General features: G+C 48.3%; 2 protein-coding genes across 2 annotated transcripts in view; both read right to left on the minus strand.

The window, feature by feature from the left end:
• Window positions 1–3,364, minus strand: part of LBP (lipopolysaccharide binding protein) — a 31,761-nt gene extending 28,397 nt beyond the window's left edge. Inside the window, exons 1-2 of the mRNA XM_003253568.4 lie at window positions 3,086–3,364; window positions 96–210 (exon numbers count right to left, since the gene is read on the minus strand). Coding sequence (XP_003253616.2) covers window positions 96–210; window positions 3,086–3,209 — 239 coding nt within the window. The 5' untranslated portion in view covers window positions 3,210–3,364. The remainder of the gene's footprint in view (window positions 1–95; window positions 211–3,085) is intronic.
• An 8,803-nt stretch (window positions 3,365–12,167) lies between these two features.
• The window catches only part of BPI (bactericidal permeability increasing protein), a 33,147-nt gene continuing 28,929 nt past the window's right edge, over window positions 12,168–16,385 (minus strand). The window contains exons 13-15 of the mRNA XM_030825798.1: window positions 15,184–15,247; window positions 14,002–14,078; window positions 12,168–12,528 (exon numbers count right to left, since the gene is read on the minus strand). Of these exons, the coding sequence (XP_030681658.1) occupies window positions 12,490–12,528; window positions 14,002–14,078; window positions 15,184–15,247 (180 nt within the window). The 3' untranslated portion in view covers window positions 12,168–12,489. The remainder of the gene's footprint in view (window positions 12,529–14,001; window positions 14,079–15,183; window positions 15,248–16,385) is intronic.

Here is a 16,385-nt window from a genome sequence, read left to right on the forward strand (position 1 = left end):
AGCCCAATCCTCAGGCTCTCTCTTCCTCACTCTCCTATTCCCCCTGACAGCCAGCTCCAGCCACTTCAGAGCCCCAGCAGAAGGGAGAGCCCCACCTGTGGAACTCATAGCGCCCATGGCCGACGTGGGGGATCCTCAAGTCCCCGGTGAAGTCAGGCAGCGTGATCCTGAGCAGCTCACTCTGCAGAGCCAATAGCCCCTCCTGGGCCGCTGTGGACAGGAAATGGCTGGGAGTCAGCTTGATCTGCCTGTCTCCTCCCCTGCTCTAAACCCTACAGTGGCTCCCACCTGTCCTCAAGACAGGGGCCAATGTCCTTATTAGCATTAAGTACAATGACAGGATATGAGCCCCTCTGCGTGCCAGGTAGCATGAGGGACATTCAGAGGCGTCCCTGCATTTCTGTGGCATTGTTAGGTTCGTGCCCATTTTACTGATGAGGAAATGGAATGCCTTTGCCAACAACTCCCCGAGGGCAAAAGTGCTGTGCGCTTGGACGGATGGTCCTCCTTCTTGTCCTCCATGACATCTGGGCTGTGTAGAAGAAACTGGAAGGATTTGGGGGCTAGAGAAAGGGGGCATCTTTCTAGCTGGATGACTTTGACAAAGTCCCCATACAATCTTCACTTTGTTCATCTGTCAAATAGCAATGACAACAATACATTTGCTGGGCGTGGTGGCTCACGCCTGTAATCCCAGCAATTTGGGAGGCCGAGGTGGGCTAGATCACCTGAGGTCAGGAGTTTGAGACCAGCCTGGCCAATAAGGTGAAACTCCATCTCTACTAAAAAATACAAAAATTAGCCAGATGTGGTGGTAGGCACCTGTAGTCTCAGCTACTCGGGAGGCTGAGGCAGGAGAATTGCTTGAACCTGGGAGGCAGAGATTGCAGTGAGCCGAGATCACATTACTGCACTCTAGCCTGGGTGACAGAGTGAGACTCTGTCTCAAACAAAAAACAAAACAAAACAAAACAAAACAAAACAAAACTTTCCTCGTTGGCGTGGCATTGAAACTGCAAAGCAAGAAGGGGGATGTGAGGATAACAAGCTTGGTGCCTGGCACACAGCAGGCACTCAGTAAATGCCCGGAACAGCAAACAGGGTTTATATTATTAAAAATATGGAAAGGGGCCAGGCGCGGTGGCTCACACCTGTAATCCCAGCACTTTGGGAGGCCAAGGCGGGTGGATCATTGAGACCATCCTGGCCAACATGGTGAAACCCTGTCTCTATTAAAAATACAAAAATTAGATGGGCGTGGTGGCATGTGCCTGTAATCCCAGCTACTCGGGAGGCTGAGGCAGGAGAATCACTTGAACCAGAGAGTCGGAGGTTGCAGTGAGCCGAGATTGTGCCATTGCACTCCAGCCTGGCGACAGCGTGAGACTCCGTTTCAAAAAAAAAAAAAAAATATGAAAAGGACCAAAATGCCCAACCTCAGAGGACGGTTACATAAACATGGTGTGTGTGCACAGTGCAAAGGAACAAAAGACAAACTTTCCTGATTTACGGTTTCAATGCAAGTAGCAGTTACCAGGTCTCACTGTTCCAAGATCTGAGGGGCCCAGTTTCTGTCTCCAAGGGAGGCATGGGTACACAGATGACCGGCAGCCTCCCCTTTCGCCTCTTTCCAATTTGCTCTTCTCCCTCTAGCAAACTCACATGTTGGGGTCCTTCCGCCTGGAATGCTACCCCTTGCCCCTGGGTAATTCCCACTGTCTTTTCCATTTTACTACATCCTGGAATCCTTCCCTGATTTCCCTCTTCCTGTCTCGAGCCAGTCTGGGCTCCCAACAACCCTACCTAAGGAAATGTTGTTATCTCATTTAATAGGTAAGGCAATTCAGGCTCTAGGGATGTGAGAAGACATGTGGTCAGTGCCTGTCCATATCCTTGAGTCTTTCCACTGAGTGACAGTTGACTCCCAGCTGCCAATGTCTGCCTCCCTGAGCCTGTATGTCCCAAGGCTCTTGGTCCTGGAACTGCAGAAAGCAGGTACATGCAACAGGACAGAAGTGCTGGGGAGTTGACAAACCCCCGGCACAGAAGCCCTCAATCAATCGCTGTGGTGTATAAATATTCCAGTTCCCTTGCCACCTGGATAGTCTGGAGGCTTCGTTTCAACATTGAAAAAAAATATTCCTACTTTTGCTCATTCTTTGTTTTATTTTTATTTATTTTTTTGAGACAGTCTCCCTCTGTTGCCCAGGCTGCAATGCAACAGCATGATCTCGGCTCACTGCAACCTCTGCCTCCCGGGTTCAAGTGATTCTCCTGCCTCAGCCTCCCAAGTTGCTGGGATTACAGGTGCCTGCCACCAAGACTGGCTAATTTTTGTATTTTTAGTAGAGGCGAGGTTTCACCATGTTGGCCAGGCTTGCCTCGAACTCCTGGCCCCAAGCTATCCACCCACCTCGGCCACCCAAACTGCTGGGATTACAGGCGTGAGCCACTGCGCCTGGCCTGCCCATTCTTTAAAATTGAGGAATAACATACATAAAGTACCTAATGGGCACAAATTTTAAAGGTATTGCTAAATAATTTTTAATGTTTATACAGCCATGTGATCACCACCTGGATCAAGATATGGCACCTCCCAGCACCCCGGCAGACCTCCCTCATGCCCTTCAGGGTCTCTGCCTGCCTCTAGAGGTGACCACAATTCTGACTTCCAGTTCAGAGGCATGTGTTTCCAAACTTTAGGCAGAATTTTCCCAGTTGAGTGGTTCCCATCGTCAGAGGTGGTGGCTGGTTTAATTGCACACTCTCTCCTGGCTGCCCTCCCTTCCTCATCTCAGTACTGATTCCCTACAGTGTTTCCTGGAATCATTTCCCAAATCAACTACTTGCACGCAAAGCTGTGTTCTGTTGGCTGGTGGAGGACCTCACTACCACAAATAACATTCCCAGGGCACTCAGCTGGTGGGCGGTGAGGCCAGAATCGGAGCCAGAGCCACCTGACCCAGAAGGTGGCACTGCCCCAGGGAGAGGGTCCAGTCTGTGTCCCCACTCCCTGTCCCCACTGTACCCAGAGCAGCCTGGGGCGTGGGTTTGCCAAGTCCAGCCAGCAGATGTGGCTTCTTACCATACTCCAGTCCCTTGTCGGTGATCCTGGCGACCAGGCCGGGGTTGGCACCCAGAGCCTCTGGGGTGGACGTGAGCAGCAATGCCAGCAGTATGGACGGCAGGGCTCTGGCCAAGGCCCCCATCCTAGATTCCCAGCGCAGTGGGCCGGGACTGTCCCAGCTGTGGATTGGGCTCAGGTCCCTTAAGTAGCCAAGGCCCGATGCCTGGGGGCAGTTCCTGAGGCTGGATGGGCTCCTGGGAGCGGGAAGGGGAGGTACAGGGACTGGAACCTGCTTGCGACATCATTGAAGTCATAAGGTCATACTTAGAAGTCAGTTTTCACTGCCCAGATCAGTGGATGAGGAAGCCTGTCTCCTATGATCACCCCTGTCCACCCTCCCCACAGAAAGACCCCACATTCATCACCATTCATCTTGCCTCATCTCAGCCAGTCTCTTAAGAGCTTGGCTAGGAAGGCCTGGTTTTGCAGATGAGGAAACTGAGGTTCAAAAAAGCCACATAGCTCCCTCGAGATCTCACACCCAGCAGACGGCAGGGTTGAGAGTGAAGCCACATCTGGCACCAACCAAACTTTCTTCTTTTAAATATACCGGCTCTGTTTATTTAAAAAATAAATGTTTCCCCCAATGGGAAAACAGTGTCTCTCAAACCTTGCTGGTGGTGAAATTTTCTGGAAGGCAATTGGCAAATGTTTAAACAGCTGCATGCCCTGTGACCCAGGAATTCAATTTCAGGGACTTGACCCTAAGTACATAATTGAGTCAGTGTGCCAGTAAATCACTGCTCTAAGATACCATTGCTATGCTGTGTGAAACAGGACAGGAGAAGTGAGACCCAACCTCATGTATCCACCAGAAGGGCATTGGTTAAATGAATTATGACACGCCCTCTGAAGTGAGGCTGCAGAAATAAAGGTATTTCTTGGCAAGGAAAGGGGTGTCATGAGGCATCCGTTTCCAATGGCACCATAGAGTAAGGTTCCATTTTGGGGAGTTCAAAATAGGCTTCTATGTTCAACAATCTGGAAAATATTTAGCAAGGAGTCATGAGGCATTGTCTCTGGTTGTGGGGGTAGAATTATAAGTGTTAAAAAAAGTTTTTGCTTGTTGATATGTACAATTTTTTTTTCTTTTTTCATTTTTTGAGACAAAGGCTACTCTGTTGCTCAACAGGAGCGCAGTGGCATGATCACCACTCGCTGCAACCTCAACTTCCTGGGCTCAAGTGATCCTCCCACCACAGCCCCCTAAGTAGCTGGGACTACAGGTGTAAGCCACCATGCCCAGCTCATTTTTTGTATTTTAGTAGGGACGAGGTCTTGCTATGTTGCCCAGGCTGGTGTCGAACTCCTGAGCTCAAGTGAGCCTCCCGCTTGGCCTTCCAAAATACTGGGATTATAGACTTGGGCCACCATGCCCAGCCTCTAAAATTTTTATTTTCTTGGGGGCATGGTCCCGGGCATATATTTGCAGCAAGTAAAGATAGTAAAATTTCATTCTGGAAAACAAAATTTATAGTACGGACTGCGTTTAATTTTTAGAGTTTTGCCCCAGCCCTGCTTACATTTGTGAGTTCTGCTTTGCCCTCACCCCCAGGAAGCCTTCCCTGACCACTCCCATGCTTCTCTGGATTCTAGAAAGGGTTCCCTCTGGGGTCCCAGAACCCTTTGCGCTTTCCCCACCACAGCATTAACCACTCTGCTTTTTGGTAATTGTGGTCCTTTAAGAATATGCCCACGAATTATTTGGTACTCCTTCCATCAAAAGGTAGTGTTTCTGTCCCCTTCCCTTGAAATTGGGCAGGTCTTCATGATGGCCTCAACCAATCGAATGTGGTGGGATTAACAGGGTGACTCCCAATAGATCACAAACAGCACTGGCAGGCACTGAGGTTAAGATCAGAACGTCCCACGTTAAGCACAGGGAACCCCACAGTCCAGGCCTCTCTGCTCCTCTGCACTGCGTTGCTCCTGTCACCGGGGCTGAGGTTTGTTGGGGTCCTCTTATGTCCCTCCCCCCAGTCCCCACCCCACCAGTCTGGTGGCTCCTTGCAGGCAGTGCTGAGTCTCCCATTTCCTGAGATCCTTGCAGCGCCTGGCAGGAACTGGAAAGAAACTGGTATTTATTGAGCACCTACTATGTGCAGGCGCTGTGCTGGTTAAGCTGCACGTCTCCTCTCATCCCTGCATCAGCAACCCCAGGTGGATATTTTAGTCTTGTCTTGAGATGAAAAAACTGAGGTTTGGCGGGGTGAAGTGATGTAGGCCACAGTCACCCAGCAGGAATTTAAGTCCAGGTCTGCAGGATGCCATTCCAAAACGCTGGTCAGGGCAGGCTTCTCTTGGGAGGCAACAAGCTGAGCAGAGGCCTCAGGGTAAAGAGCCAGCCTTTGGGAGGTTTTGGAGCAGGAAAGGCCTCACAGGCGCATCCCCAGTGTGCCTAGGGGCCTTTGCTTCCTGGACCTCAGCCTGCCCAGGAGGGGATGAGAGTGGGGGAGGACATTCTGGAGCACGAGGATCTTATGGGGACATAGATGTCACTCTTCCTCTGGCAGCAGTTTAAGGATGTCCCTGGCTGGGAGTCATTTGCAGGGGTGGGAATTTCCCACAGCAGCAACTTTTGGACCTTAGAGCTGCCACATAGCCCAGGCCTGGCCTCCACCCCTGCAGGTGCCCACTCCTGGCTAAGGTCCCTGCTGATGGCCCAGGACCCAGCAGAGGCCTCAGGAAGCAGCATGACCCCACTGCTGGTCAGAACCCCTTGGCCTTTCTCCTACCAGGCTGTCCATCCAATTCCACAAAAGCAACAGCTGCTACCACTCTGGCCACCACTCAGTCTTATTGCAGTGAAATAGGGACTCTTTTAACAAGGATGTTTATTGTGTTCTTGTGCAGGAGAGGGCCCCCATTAATGGCAGTGCATCAAATGATGGACAGGCGATCATAAAACTGTCCCTCTGACATGATAAGTGGCCACGAATGGCGCCAAGAGGGAGAGGAGTTCCCTAACAGATAGTTGACATCATCTGGGGCCAGCAAACCACAATTCTCTGGTAAGGTCTTAAGCATGAGCAGAAGGGCAAATGGTGGAGTCTGACTTGTATATGACCTTTTTCTTGCGGCGACGGACCAATAAGGGAAGATTGCCCCAAGTGAGCATGCGCACAACCTTAGTAAACACACTGCGCATGCGGCCCCTCCCCAGGGCTGGCAGGCCCTTGCGCATGCAGGGATGGTGCAGCAGCCCACCGAAGGGAGGAATCAAGGAGGAGAAGAAACCCCAGAACCAAGCCAGTGTATAAAAGCCCCGAGCCAAAGGTTGAGCGGGGCACTTGGTCTCTCAATTGTACTTTGCTTCTTTCAATAAACCTTTGCCTCTGCTTTAAAACTTGCCTCCGTCTCTCAGTTGAATTATTTCCTCTGAGAAGACAAGGGCTGGGAGTGTTGCGGACTCGCCACCGATAACATTCTTGACTACAAAAGTGTTACTGAAAAGATTTTGAAAAACCCAGAATTTGGAATCCATAGTGTCTAGAATACTGAGCAGCAAATAGTAGATAATTGCCAAAGGAATAAACAAACCTTACGTTTATCTTTATGGACTCTGGGGCCAGATGGCCTGGATTTGAATCCTGACTCCCCCACGGGGTGACTTTGGGCACTTTGTGACTCAGTTTCCTCATCTCTACTTGGGTTCAGCCAGAGGGTGGCATGGCAGGAGGTCAGATGTCAGGGCACTTTTCCCTGCTGTCTTCTTCTCTTGATCACAAGTGTGGCAGTTGGCTGTGTCCCTCCTGATAAGCCCTTGTCCGTGGCTCCCATTACTTCCCTGGGCTGGGATACCCAGATGCTTTTCTTTGCTGCTTGAGCCTTAGGAATAACAGTCCCTGGTTGGTTTCCTCAAGCTTGTCCCCCAACTCTAGAAATAGCCACTTCATTCAAATCCCAAGAACCATTGCAGTTGGATTCTCTTTTCTTGCCTGAACCCCGTTGGACACTAGCAACACTGAGCATTTTTTCTGCACGTATTCATCTTTTGTGCAAACGCCTGCCTCTCGCAGAGAGCTTTGAATCCTTTTCCAAAGTCTGTACAGGTTTTTGTCAAGGCTGCTCCTAATGGGCTGGGGGACCAGGAGCAAACTCCACCCCTCTCTGTTCCTCACCTTTCCCCCAAATGCAGATGACGGCTGGGGACTAGGACAACTTTTCAGAAACAAAGACGTGCAGGCAAGTCCCCCAGGGATCTTGTTTAAATGCAAATCTTGATCCATCATGTTCCTCTTGGGGCTGAGCCTCTGCATTTTAACAAGCTCCCTGGTGAGGGTGATGCTGCTGACCATGGATTGTGCTTGGAGCTTCGGGAACAAGGTACTAAATGAGTTCTGAGTTCCCTCCAAGCTCAGCAGTTCTCTAACTCTTCACTCTCCTTTTAGATAGTTTTCTATGACGGTGCCCACACTCCTGAGAACACTGACTCTTGAAAGAGAATGATGTTATGAATTCCTGCAGTTCTGAATCTCTGCAGGGTACTTCAGAGTTGGGAGTTTAATATTTATGGCAGCGTCTCCCCAAGCCACATCACCTGCAGATCTGAACGTGTGCCTGTGTGTGCCTGTGTGTGCACAGGCACACACACACACACACACACGAGCCCTGAGACATGCGGGCTTACAAAATAAAAGTAATAATGTCAGTGACGATCCTTTGTGGCTTGAAGGTTGCGTGTCTTGAGATACCAGGAACCCCCATGGAGCAGGGCTGGTCAGGTGGATAAACAGCTCCTTACCCCAGAGAGCCCTTGCTTTTACAGATGGGGAAACTGAGACCTAGAGAGGGAGAACTGGCCCAGGTCACACTGTGAGCCTATTGCTGAACTGGAGAGGATAAATCCAGAGTTCTGGCCAGCCAGGGGCTCTGATTCTTGGGGTCAGGCCCATTCAGGCAGACAGCCCTGGATCATACCTTGAGAATCACTGGCATAAAGGTTTTGAGTTATGCAGATGTGGGTTGAAATCCCAGATCATTTTTAAAATAAATACTTAATCGATCACCAACTGTGTGGCAGGCATTGGGAATACTACTGTAGCCAGATACAGTATTTTTTTTTTTTTTTTTTGAGACAGAGTCTCACTCCATCACCCAGGCTGGATGGAGTGCAGTAGCGTGATCTCAGCTCACTGCAACCTCCGCCTTCTGGGTTCAAATGATACTTGTGCCTCAGCCTCCTGAGTAGCTGGGACTACAGGTGTGTGCCACCATGCCCGGCTAATTTTTGTGTTTTTAGTGGAGACTGGGTTTCGCCATGTTGCCCAAGCTGGTCTCGAACTCCTGGGCTCACGTGATCCACCTGCCGCAGACTTCCAAAGTGCTGCAATCACAGGGCGTGAGCCACTGCACCTGGTCAGATATAGTCTTTACAGTATAGTAAGAAGAACTGCGTTTATTCAAATTAGAGCAAACTTGGATTACTCTTGTCAACCCCTGTACCGCAGATTTGACATGTATTTGATTCTCATAACAACTTTATGAGGTAGGTACTATTATGATGTTCCCTTTATAGATGAGAAATAGAAAACCTGAGAATTAAGTATACTGCCCAAAGTCATACAGCTGGTAAATAGCAGAGCTGGGATTTAAACCCAAGATATCTGGGATCACGGTTCATACTCTTAACCACTGTGCCACAATCCTATCAATCATACCTCTGATTCTTCCCAATAACCTCACGCCAAAGAAGACGGCAAAGTTTTAACTCTCCTTTTCAAAGGAGGAAATAGAGGGCCAGAGAGGTTAAGGAACATTTGCAAAGTCACGCAGCTCTTGAGGGGGCCGGATTTATGTTTGAAACCACTGCCAGGTGACTCCAGAGCCCAGGCTCTGAACAGCTAGCTTAGCAGGCCACACGACTTTTCTACAGACTCCTCATCTGAAAAAAGAGGGCAACCTTGTCTACCTTTAGTGGTTGTCATGAGGATTAAATAGGATAATAAGCCTGAAGAGATAGACCCAGGGCCAGGGCTGCTCATGGCCACTAGCGGGATATGGCAAAATGATGAAGACAGTGCTTAGTCTTCCTGTGCCCCTCCCCACCTTCTCTCCTTGCATAGGGTACTCCTCCCTCATATTTATTTAATAAGTCAGCATTTCCAAAAGGAACCCCAAGAAGGCAATGCTTATCCCAGAAGCTAAGCTGCTCTGATGGTGAGCTTTTAGGCAGTTTGGAGTGAACACTTCTTTTTTTTTTTCTTCAATTGTCTTCTGCCACTTTATTGACACGTATTTCATATACATGAAATTCACCCATTTAAAGTGTACAATCCAGAATTTAATTTTAGAACATTTTCAACATCACCCAAAGAAACCCTAAACACACATTTGCAGTCATCTGCAGCAGACAATGCTTAGCCTGAAGGGAGAAGCTGCTCAAATGGTGGTTCTGTAGCCAACTTGGCAGAACCTTTGGAGTGTGTTGGGGAATGCTGCTCAAACCCTAACCCCCAAGCAACTGCCTTTTCTCAGCTATTAGAGAGAAGTTCCCAGGCACAATGTGTTTCATGCACCAATCTTCAGGTCCAAGAAAGATGTAGGTTGATGGAAAAGTAATTATGTTTTTTTGCCATTAAAAGTAACGGCCAAGACTGGATTCAGTGGCTCACACTTGCAATCCCAGCACTTTGGGAGGCCAAGGTGGGTGGATCACTTGAGGTCAGGAGATTGAGACCACTCTGGCCAACATGGAGAAACCCCGTCTATATTAAAAAATATATGTACACAAAAAATTAGCTGAGCGTAGTCGTGGGTGACTATAATCCCAGATACTTGGGAGGCTGAGGCAGGAGAATGGCTTGAATCTGGGAGGCAAAGGTTGCAGTGAGCCAAGATCACACCACTACATTCAAGCCTGGGTGAAAAAGTGAGACTCTGTCTCCAAAAAAAAAAAAAAGTAATTGCGGTTTTTGCATTAAAAGTAATGGCAAAAACCGCAATTACTTTTGCACCAACCTAATAATTGCATTTTCTTTTTTTCTATAGAGCGTGGAGCAGGGGCTGCCTATATGTTACAGAAAGTAGAGGGCAGGTGTAGAAGGGGGCTAACTCCAAAGAGAATGAGGGTGGGGGATGGCAAGTGTGTGTCCATATTTACCAGCTAGTCTCCCCAGCAGCCAGAGGGCTCTTTTACAAATGTGAATTGGATTGTAACATTCTTCCGCTCAAAACTCTCCAATGGCTTGCCTTATCTTTTGGAACAAAACCTAGAGCCCTTAACAGTCCTCATGGCCTCCCAGTCTATCCCACGCTGTGCTTCCCTTCTCTCTCTTCCTTCCGCCCTTGCTAGCTGCTCTTCTGTTCCTATTCAGGGCCTCCATAGCCCCTGGCTAGTGGAGAAAAAGATGCATCCTCCTGGTGGACAAATTAGAGAAAGACTTTTGTTTCCTCAACCTGGTACAACGTATGTTTTACAATGTACAACCTATGCCACAGAACAAAGAAGTTCTGCTTTAAACGTGCCAAGTCCCCCAGAACAGAAAATATTTTGACATCTGGGAGGAGCAAAAAAAAGCATGGGCTCTGACGTGTGGGAATATATAAGGTGGGAATTCCAGCTCTGCCACCTGCTGGCTGTGTGATCAGGGGACGGTAACTCAATTTAAAATGTTTGAACAGCTGGGCTCGGTGGCTCACTCCTGTAATCCCAGCACTTTGGGAGACCCACGCAGGTAGATCACTGGAGGTCAGGAGTTCGAGACCTGCCTGGCCAACATGATGAAACCCCATCTCTACTAAAAATACAAAAATTAGCCAGGCATGATGGCACATGCCTATAGTCCCAGCTACTCAGGAGGCTGAGGCAGGAGAATCGCTTGAACCTGGGAGACAAAGGTTGCAGTGAGCTGAGATCGCACCACTAAACTCCAGCCTGGGTGACAGAGCAAGACTCTGTCTCAAAAAAAACAACCAAAAAAGTTTGAGCAATTGCCATCTTGGGGGATGAAGAATGCTATCAGGATTAAATTAGTTCATTCATGCACTTTGAGTGTGTTTGATCAATGGCCCTCCCTTCCTGTGTGGCCCTAGAGCCTTTACCTCCATTTAACAGAGAATCAATGATGTCGGCAGAAGTGTGTACGTGTGTACATTTTTCTTTATAAACAAAATAAATACCCTTTATCTGCTTTTGTTTGCTACTAATGCTTCTCTTCAATTTTACCATCACCAACCTGGTTGAAGCTTGAATAACAACACATTCCTAATTTGTGCCCATCCCTTGCCCTCTTGTCCTTCTGATGCTTTCAGAAGTCACAATAAAACATTTTAAAAACGAAAACTGGTCAAGTGGTCCCCCACTCCACCATCTGCATCAAACTCCTCCAGTGTGTTGTTGCTCATCCTTATGGTCTCAGAGCAAATGTCAGCAGCGTAGAAAGGCCTTCCAGGACTCCTCAATCAATTTGAAGCACAATCCATAAAACCCCATCTAATGGGCTGAGATAGCCCCCTCTGATGTCCCATGGCAGGAAATGGCCCAAAGCTCCCAAGGAAACTCCCCAGAATTCCAAAGACAGTCTGGGCTGGTGATCTGGCTTCCACACCAGGGCTGGGAGAGTCATGGGGAAGTGCTAATTGCACCCAAAGATGTGACTGAAGCAGAAAACCCCAAAGGACTCTGTCACCTGGCCCATTGTTCTGCTTTTGGGGACAATGGCTGGGCAGGAGAACGTGGATGAAGTGGGGTCATCACCATGGAGCCCAAGTGTGGGGCAGGGAAGGCGGGCTGTGCAGGCTAGCTTTTCAACAGCGACACCATGTGGTAGTGGAAAGAACAACAGCATAGTGGACTGACCCACTCTCCAGACCCTCTCTGTGTGACATTAGGAATTTGGACTAAGAAAATCCCAAGGACATTTGGAACAATGAGACTTTCTGTTAGTGGAGGCTGTGGGGATTCCCGAGATTAATTACAGAAATAAAAAGAGATGATTGTATCTGTGCTATAAAATGGCATTGCCGGCCACATTGGTTACAGCCAATGAATAATAAATAAATGAACATAAAACAAGAAACAATATCAGCACACAGAATCCACACGAAAAAAACCAGAAGTTTTTTTTTCATGAAGCACAAATGGAAATTTCTTGGTTACAATTGAAACGCGATTCCTGGAGGAAATATCTCTGCAGCCTTAGCCCTTGAAAGAAGCTCATAATCCCTAAAATACACATACCATGCACTTTTCCAATGAATAAAGTTTCCTCGTGTTTAGATCATTTCTGAATCCGAGTCGAAGAAGTTTGCAAGGGGCTCTTGGTTAAGATCTGGAGAGGATTCCCTGGGGAAAGGCAGCCTGTGCCCCACAGCCCATCAGGAACAGGTGCGGCTGACAGCCCCTGGCATCCCTGGTGCCTTCATTTATAGACAACATCTGCACCAAACAGCAGGAAGTTCTAGGGAGAGATGGGAATGTTGTCACCAGTTGAAGATGCACCCCTTGTTTGTGAGTGTGGAGCTACTGGAGTTTTAAGAAGGACATTTTGGGAGACTGCCTCTTGGGAAGGAGAAAGGCAGGGCCAGTGGGGGTCACTCAGTGTCTCGCTGCCCGGATCTACACATCAACAGCTGCCAACGTCTGCGAATCTGTCAGCAGCTTCCCTGGAAGCTGCCTCCTTCTCAGACACGTAGACCCCCCGGGCCATTTTAGAGGCCTTCATTTGTCATCCCTGCCTCATGGCAGCTCAAGGGAGCGCTTGTTCCAATCAAGGCTGCAAAACCACTTCTCTCTGCTCCTTTGTGTCCTTCACTCAGGATTTTTAGAAATGAAGAAATTAAATTGTGCCATGGGTCATTTTTTTTAAAGCACGGACTTGGTAAAATGTGGGGAACATGCGGTATGTGTTTCCTATGCACTCGGCTATTTTTCTACAGTCTCTCAGCCCCACTAATTAGCTCCCTGGTCTAAAGAATTGAGGATTGATGGGTTGGACATTGGGGGAAAGGGAGAGGGAGGGATCTGGGTAATGCGAGGCTCCCCATGAGGGCCACAAGTTATCAGGAAAGCCTTTGACCAAGATGAGAAATGCAATGCTGGGTGATGGTTTCGCTGCTGAGGTGACAGCTTTGTGGGGACATGCTGGGTTTAAGAGGCCTCAGGGTGGAGACATTGAGGGAGACTGCGAATGCACAGGCTGAGAGTTTGGAAAAAATAAAAAGACTGGAAGCATGTCTGGGACATTGGGTGGCACACAGGTGGCAGCTAAGCCTGAAGAGGTTGACAGGAGTGACGAAGGCTAGCCGTTGGCGGGGGAAGAGAAGAGACCTGAGGAGGGTTCCTGGAGATCTCCAGCTTGCAGAGAAGGGGCAGGAGAACAAGTAGAGGAGGTGGCGGGTAGTCAACCAGGGGCTAGGGGAGTGCTGGAAACTAAGAGAAGAAAGCATGCCCAGGAAGGGCATCAGTGTCAGATGCAGATGGAGGTCAGCCTGGGCAAAAGCCACAAGGGAGCCTTCTGTGCTGTGTCTAAATCTGCCAGACAAAGACCACATGTTATACCCCACAGTGCCTAGTACAATGCTGGGTGCAAAAGGCGTGCAACATATATTCGTTAAATATTTAAATGCACCTTGTGAAAGAGGCTCTTTGGCCCACAAATGCATTTCATTTTTGCCGAGTGTAGCATGGAAACGATGCAGTGATGGTTCAAAGCCGGGAGCCTGGCTTTGAATCTGGACTTCATTTAACACTGTGTGGCTTTTCTGAACCTTGGTCTTTCTTCTCTGTTTTTTAACAGCACCCACATCCCAGGGTTGTTGTAAGGGTAGAAGGCGCTTGACACAGGGCTTGGCGTGCAGGAAGCATTGCAGCCATAGGCTGCTATTGGTCACTGTCATTAGGGGAGATTTGTGGAAAAGACTCCGGGACTCACGTGGTGAGGCTGAAGCACCATGTTGTAGAGCTGGACTCTGGCCGGCATTGGGAGAGGGAAGCCTTTCTGCAGTTTCTCTGTGACAGAGACCAATGGTGAGGACCAGGAGCAAAGAAAGAGAAGGGCAGGGGAGGAGGGAGGGCCAGAGAGCCTGGGTAGACAGCCTCCCTGAACCGGCATGCCTGGCCCTAGGTAGGGACTGGCATGGGCGTACATGCCTGAAAGGAAGGCTGCCCTGGAGTCCGTACCTCCCACCTGTTGTCCATCAACCCCAGGTCCACTTCTAGCACCTGCGTGGACTCCATCCCCATGATGGCCCTCCTGAGGGTGCAGCACCGCTGGTATACCCTAAACCAAAAATCCGCTGCTTGCAATGGTGTGAATAGAGCATGGTGTGTAATAGGGGTATTTATGCATGTGGGCATGAAACCCCTCAACATTTAGGATAAAGCCAGAGGTGGACAGTGGCCAGGGCAAGTGCCCCACATACTGCCACATTCTGACATGGAACTTTGGAGAACTCTAAATTAGAATGTGGCCTCCCAGGTCATTACAAAGCTACATTTGTCAAGGTAGGAGGACAGATCCCAGGACTGATGTATCACATTTCATATGATAATTTGTTGGATTAATTGGTAAGTTCTAAATATCCTAGTCACAGGCTATATGGGCCTCTATTTGTACTTTTGCCCCTCGCTCTCAAAGGTCAGGGGCCGGCCTGCCTGAAGCTCTTACCAGCGTGGTGATCTAAGCTCTGGGAGGGGTTATCAGGGAATCCCCTCATCCTTCTTCCAGAGTTGGAAAAAGACCATAGGATTTGTTTTTCCTGCTAGGATCAAACCCATGCCCCACCTCTTGCCTGCTCTGTGACCTAAGTCACTAAACCATTCTGTTCTTCCGCTTCCTCCCATAAAAGTTGGAGATGTTAATAATCCTTCATCTCATGGGGGTTTTGTAAGGACAAACTCATGCAATAATGAATCAACCCATGTGTAGTAAGTCAACCCATGTGAGTTCCCTTTTTGTTCCATCCGTTTCTGGGTCGGATGCCATTTGAAGTTCACTTGACATCACCACTGCCCAGACCTCATACCTGGGGCCAGGTATTAGGTGGCTGTAGGTAATCAACCCCACCCTCTTCCCCCATGACTGAAAATGAATGGTTTCTTCAAAGTTCCTTACCGTTAACCCTGGGCAGCACAAGAATGGGTACCATGTAGTTCATGATATCCTGCAGCAATTCAACCTGGAAATCAGAGGGAGGATGGGAGGATGGCCCTGCATCGCCAGAACCCCGCGGGACTGGCAGTCCTCATCACCCCATCTCTGTCACCCTCCTTTCCCCTAGCGCTGCTCAGCAACCGTACAGTTGGGAAAACTGCTGAGAGGTGGACACAAGTGATATGTGAACACTTGGCAGCCCAGTCAAGGCCATGGAAGTACTTTCTTTTGCTCCAGTGGTTCCAGATGTAAGGCATATTCTCAATTGTAAGATGCAAGACCTTACAGCTCACGACAATGATGAGGAAGGTCATCAGAGAGTATTTAAATGGGAAAAGCTTGGCTTAAAAAATGCATCCTCTCAGACACTGCAGTAAGAGGGCAAATCGAATCAACCTCTTTGAGGGCTATTTGACGCAATGTTCATCAAAAGCCTGTGTGTGCCTGGTTGGGCTCGGTGGTTCATGACTGTAACACCAGTGCTTTGGGAGGCTGAGGCAAGAAGATCACTTGAGACCAGGAGGAGTTCAAGACCAGACTGGGCAACATAGCAAGACCCCTGTGTGCCTTTTGGGCTAGCAAACATGCCTCTAAGGAATTTATCCTAAGGAAATAATGTAGGGTGTAGGAAAAAATGTGGATGCAAGAATGTTGACCAAAGCAACAAATTTATCCAGAACAATAAATTAAAAGCAACCTCCATGTCCAACAATAGGGGAATCACTTGGTGGAAAATGGTAATACTTTAATAGAAGGAAATATTATGCAACTGTTAAGAATGATATTGTAGAAATGTAAGTAACAACACAGACATAACCATGATATGTTTTTGAGTGAGGAGAACCAGGCTATAGAAATCACATCATTCCATTTTTTAATTAAATAGGCATAGCAAAAGGTCAGGAAATATATACTCCAAATTATTAACTAAGTGATGAAAATATGCATGGTTTTTATTTTCTTTCTTTTGCAAATCTGTAGGTTCTGATTGCCTTATAGTGCATATATTTTTCTTTGGCAATAATAAACAAAATTAAAAATAGTGTAAAACCCTCAAGATGCTTGCCTGTAGTCTTGACATTTACGATTTGTAAATATATACATTTTTGTTTCTGAACAATTGAGTCTCTTTTCCTGGCCTGTTATTCCCTGGCCTCACCAAA

This window comes from Nomascus leucogenys, chromosome 13 (genome assembly GCF_006542625.1).
Source record: "Nomascus leucogenys isolate Asia chromosome 13, Asia_NLE_v1, whole genome shotgun sequence".
NCBI lineage: Eukaryota > Metazoa > Chordata > Mammalia > Primates > Hylobatidae > Nomascus > Nomascus leucogenys.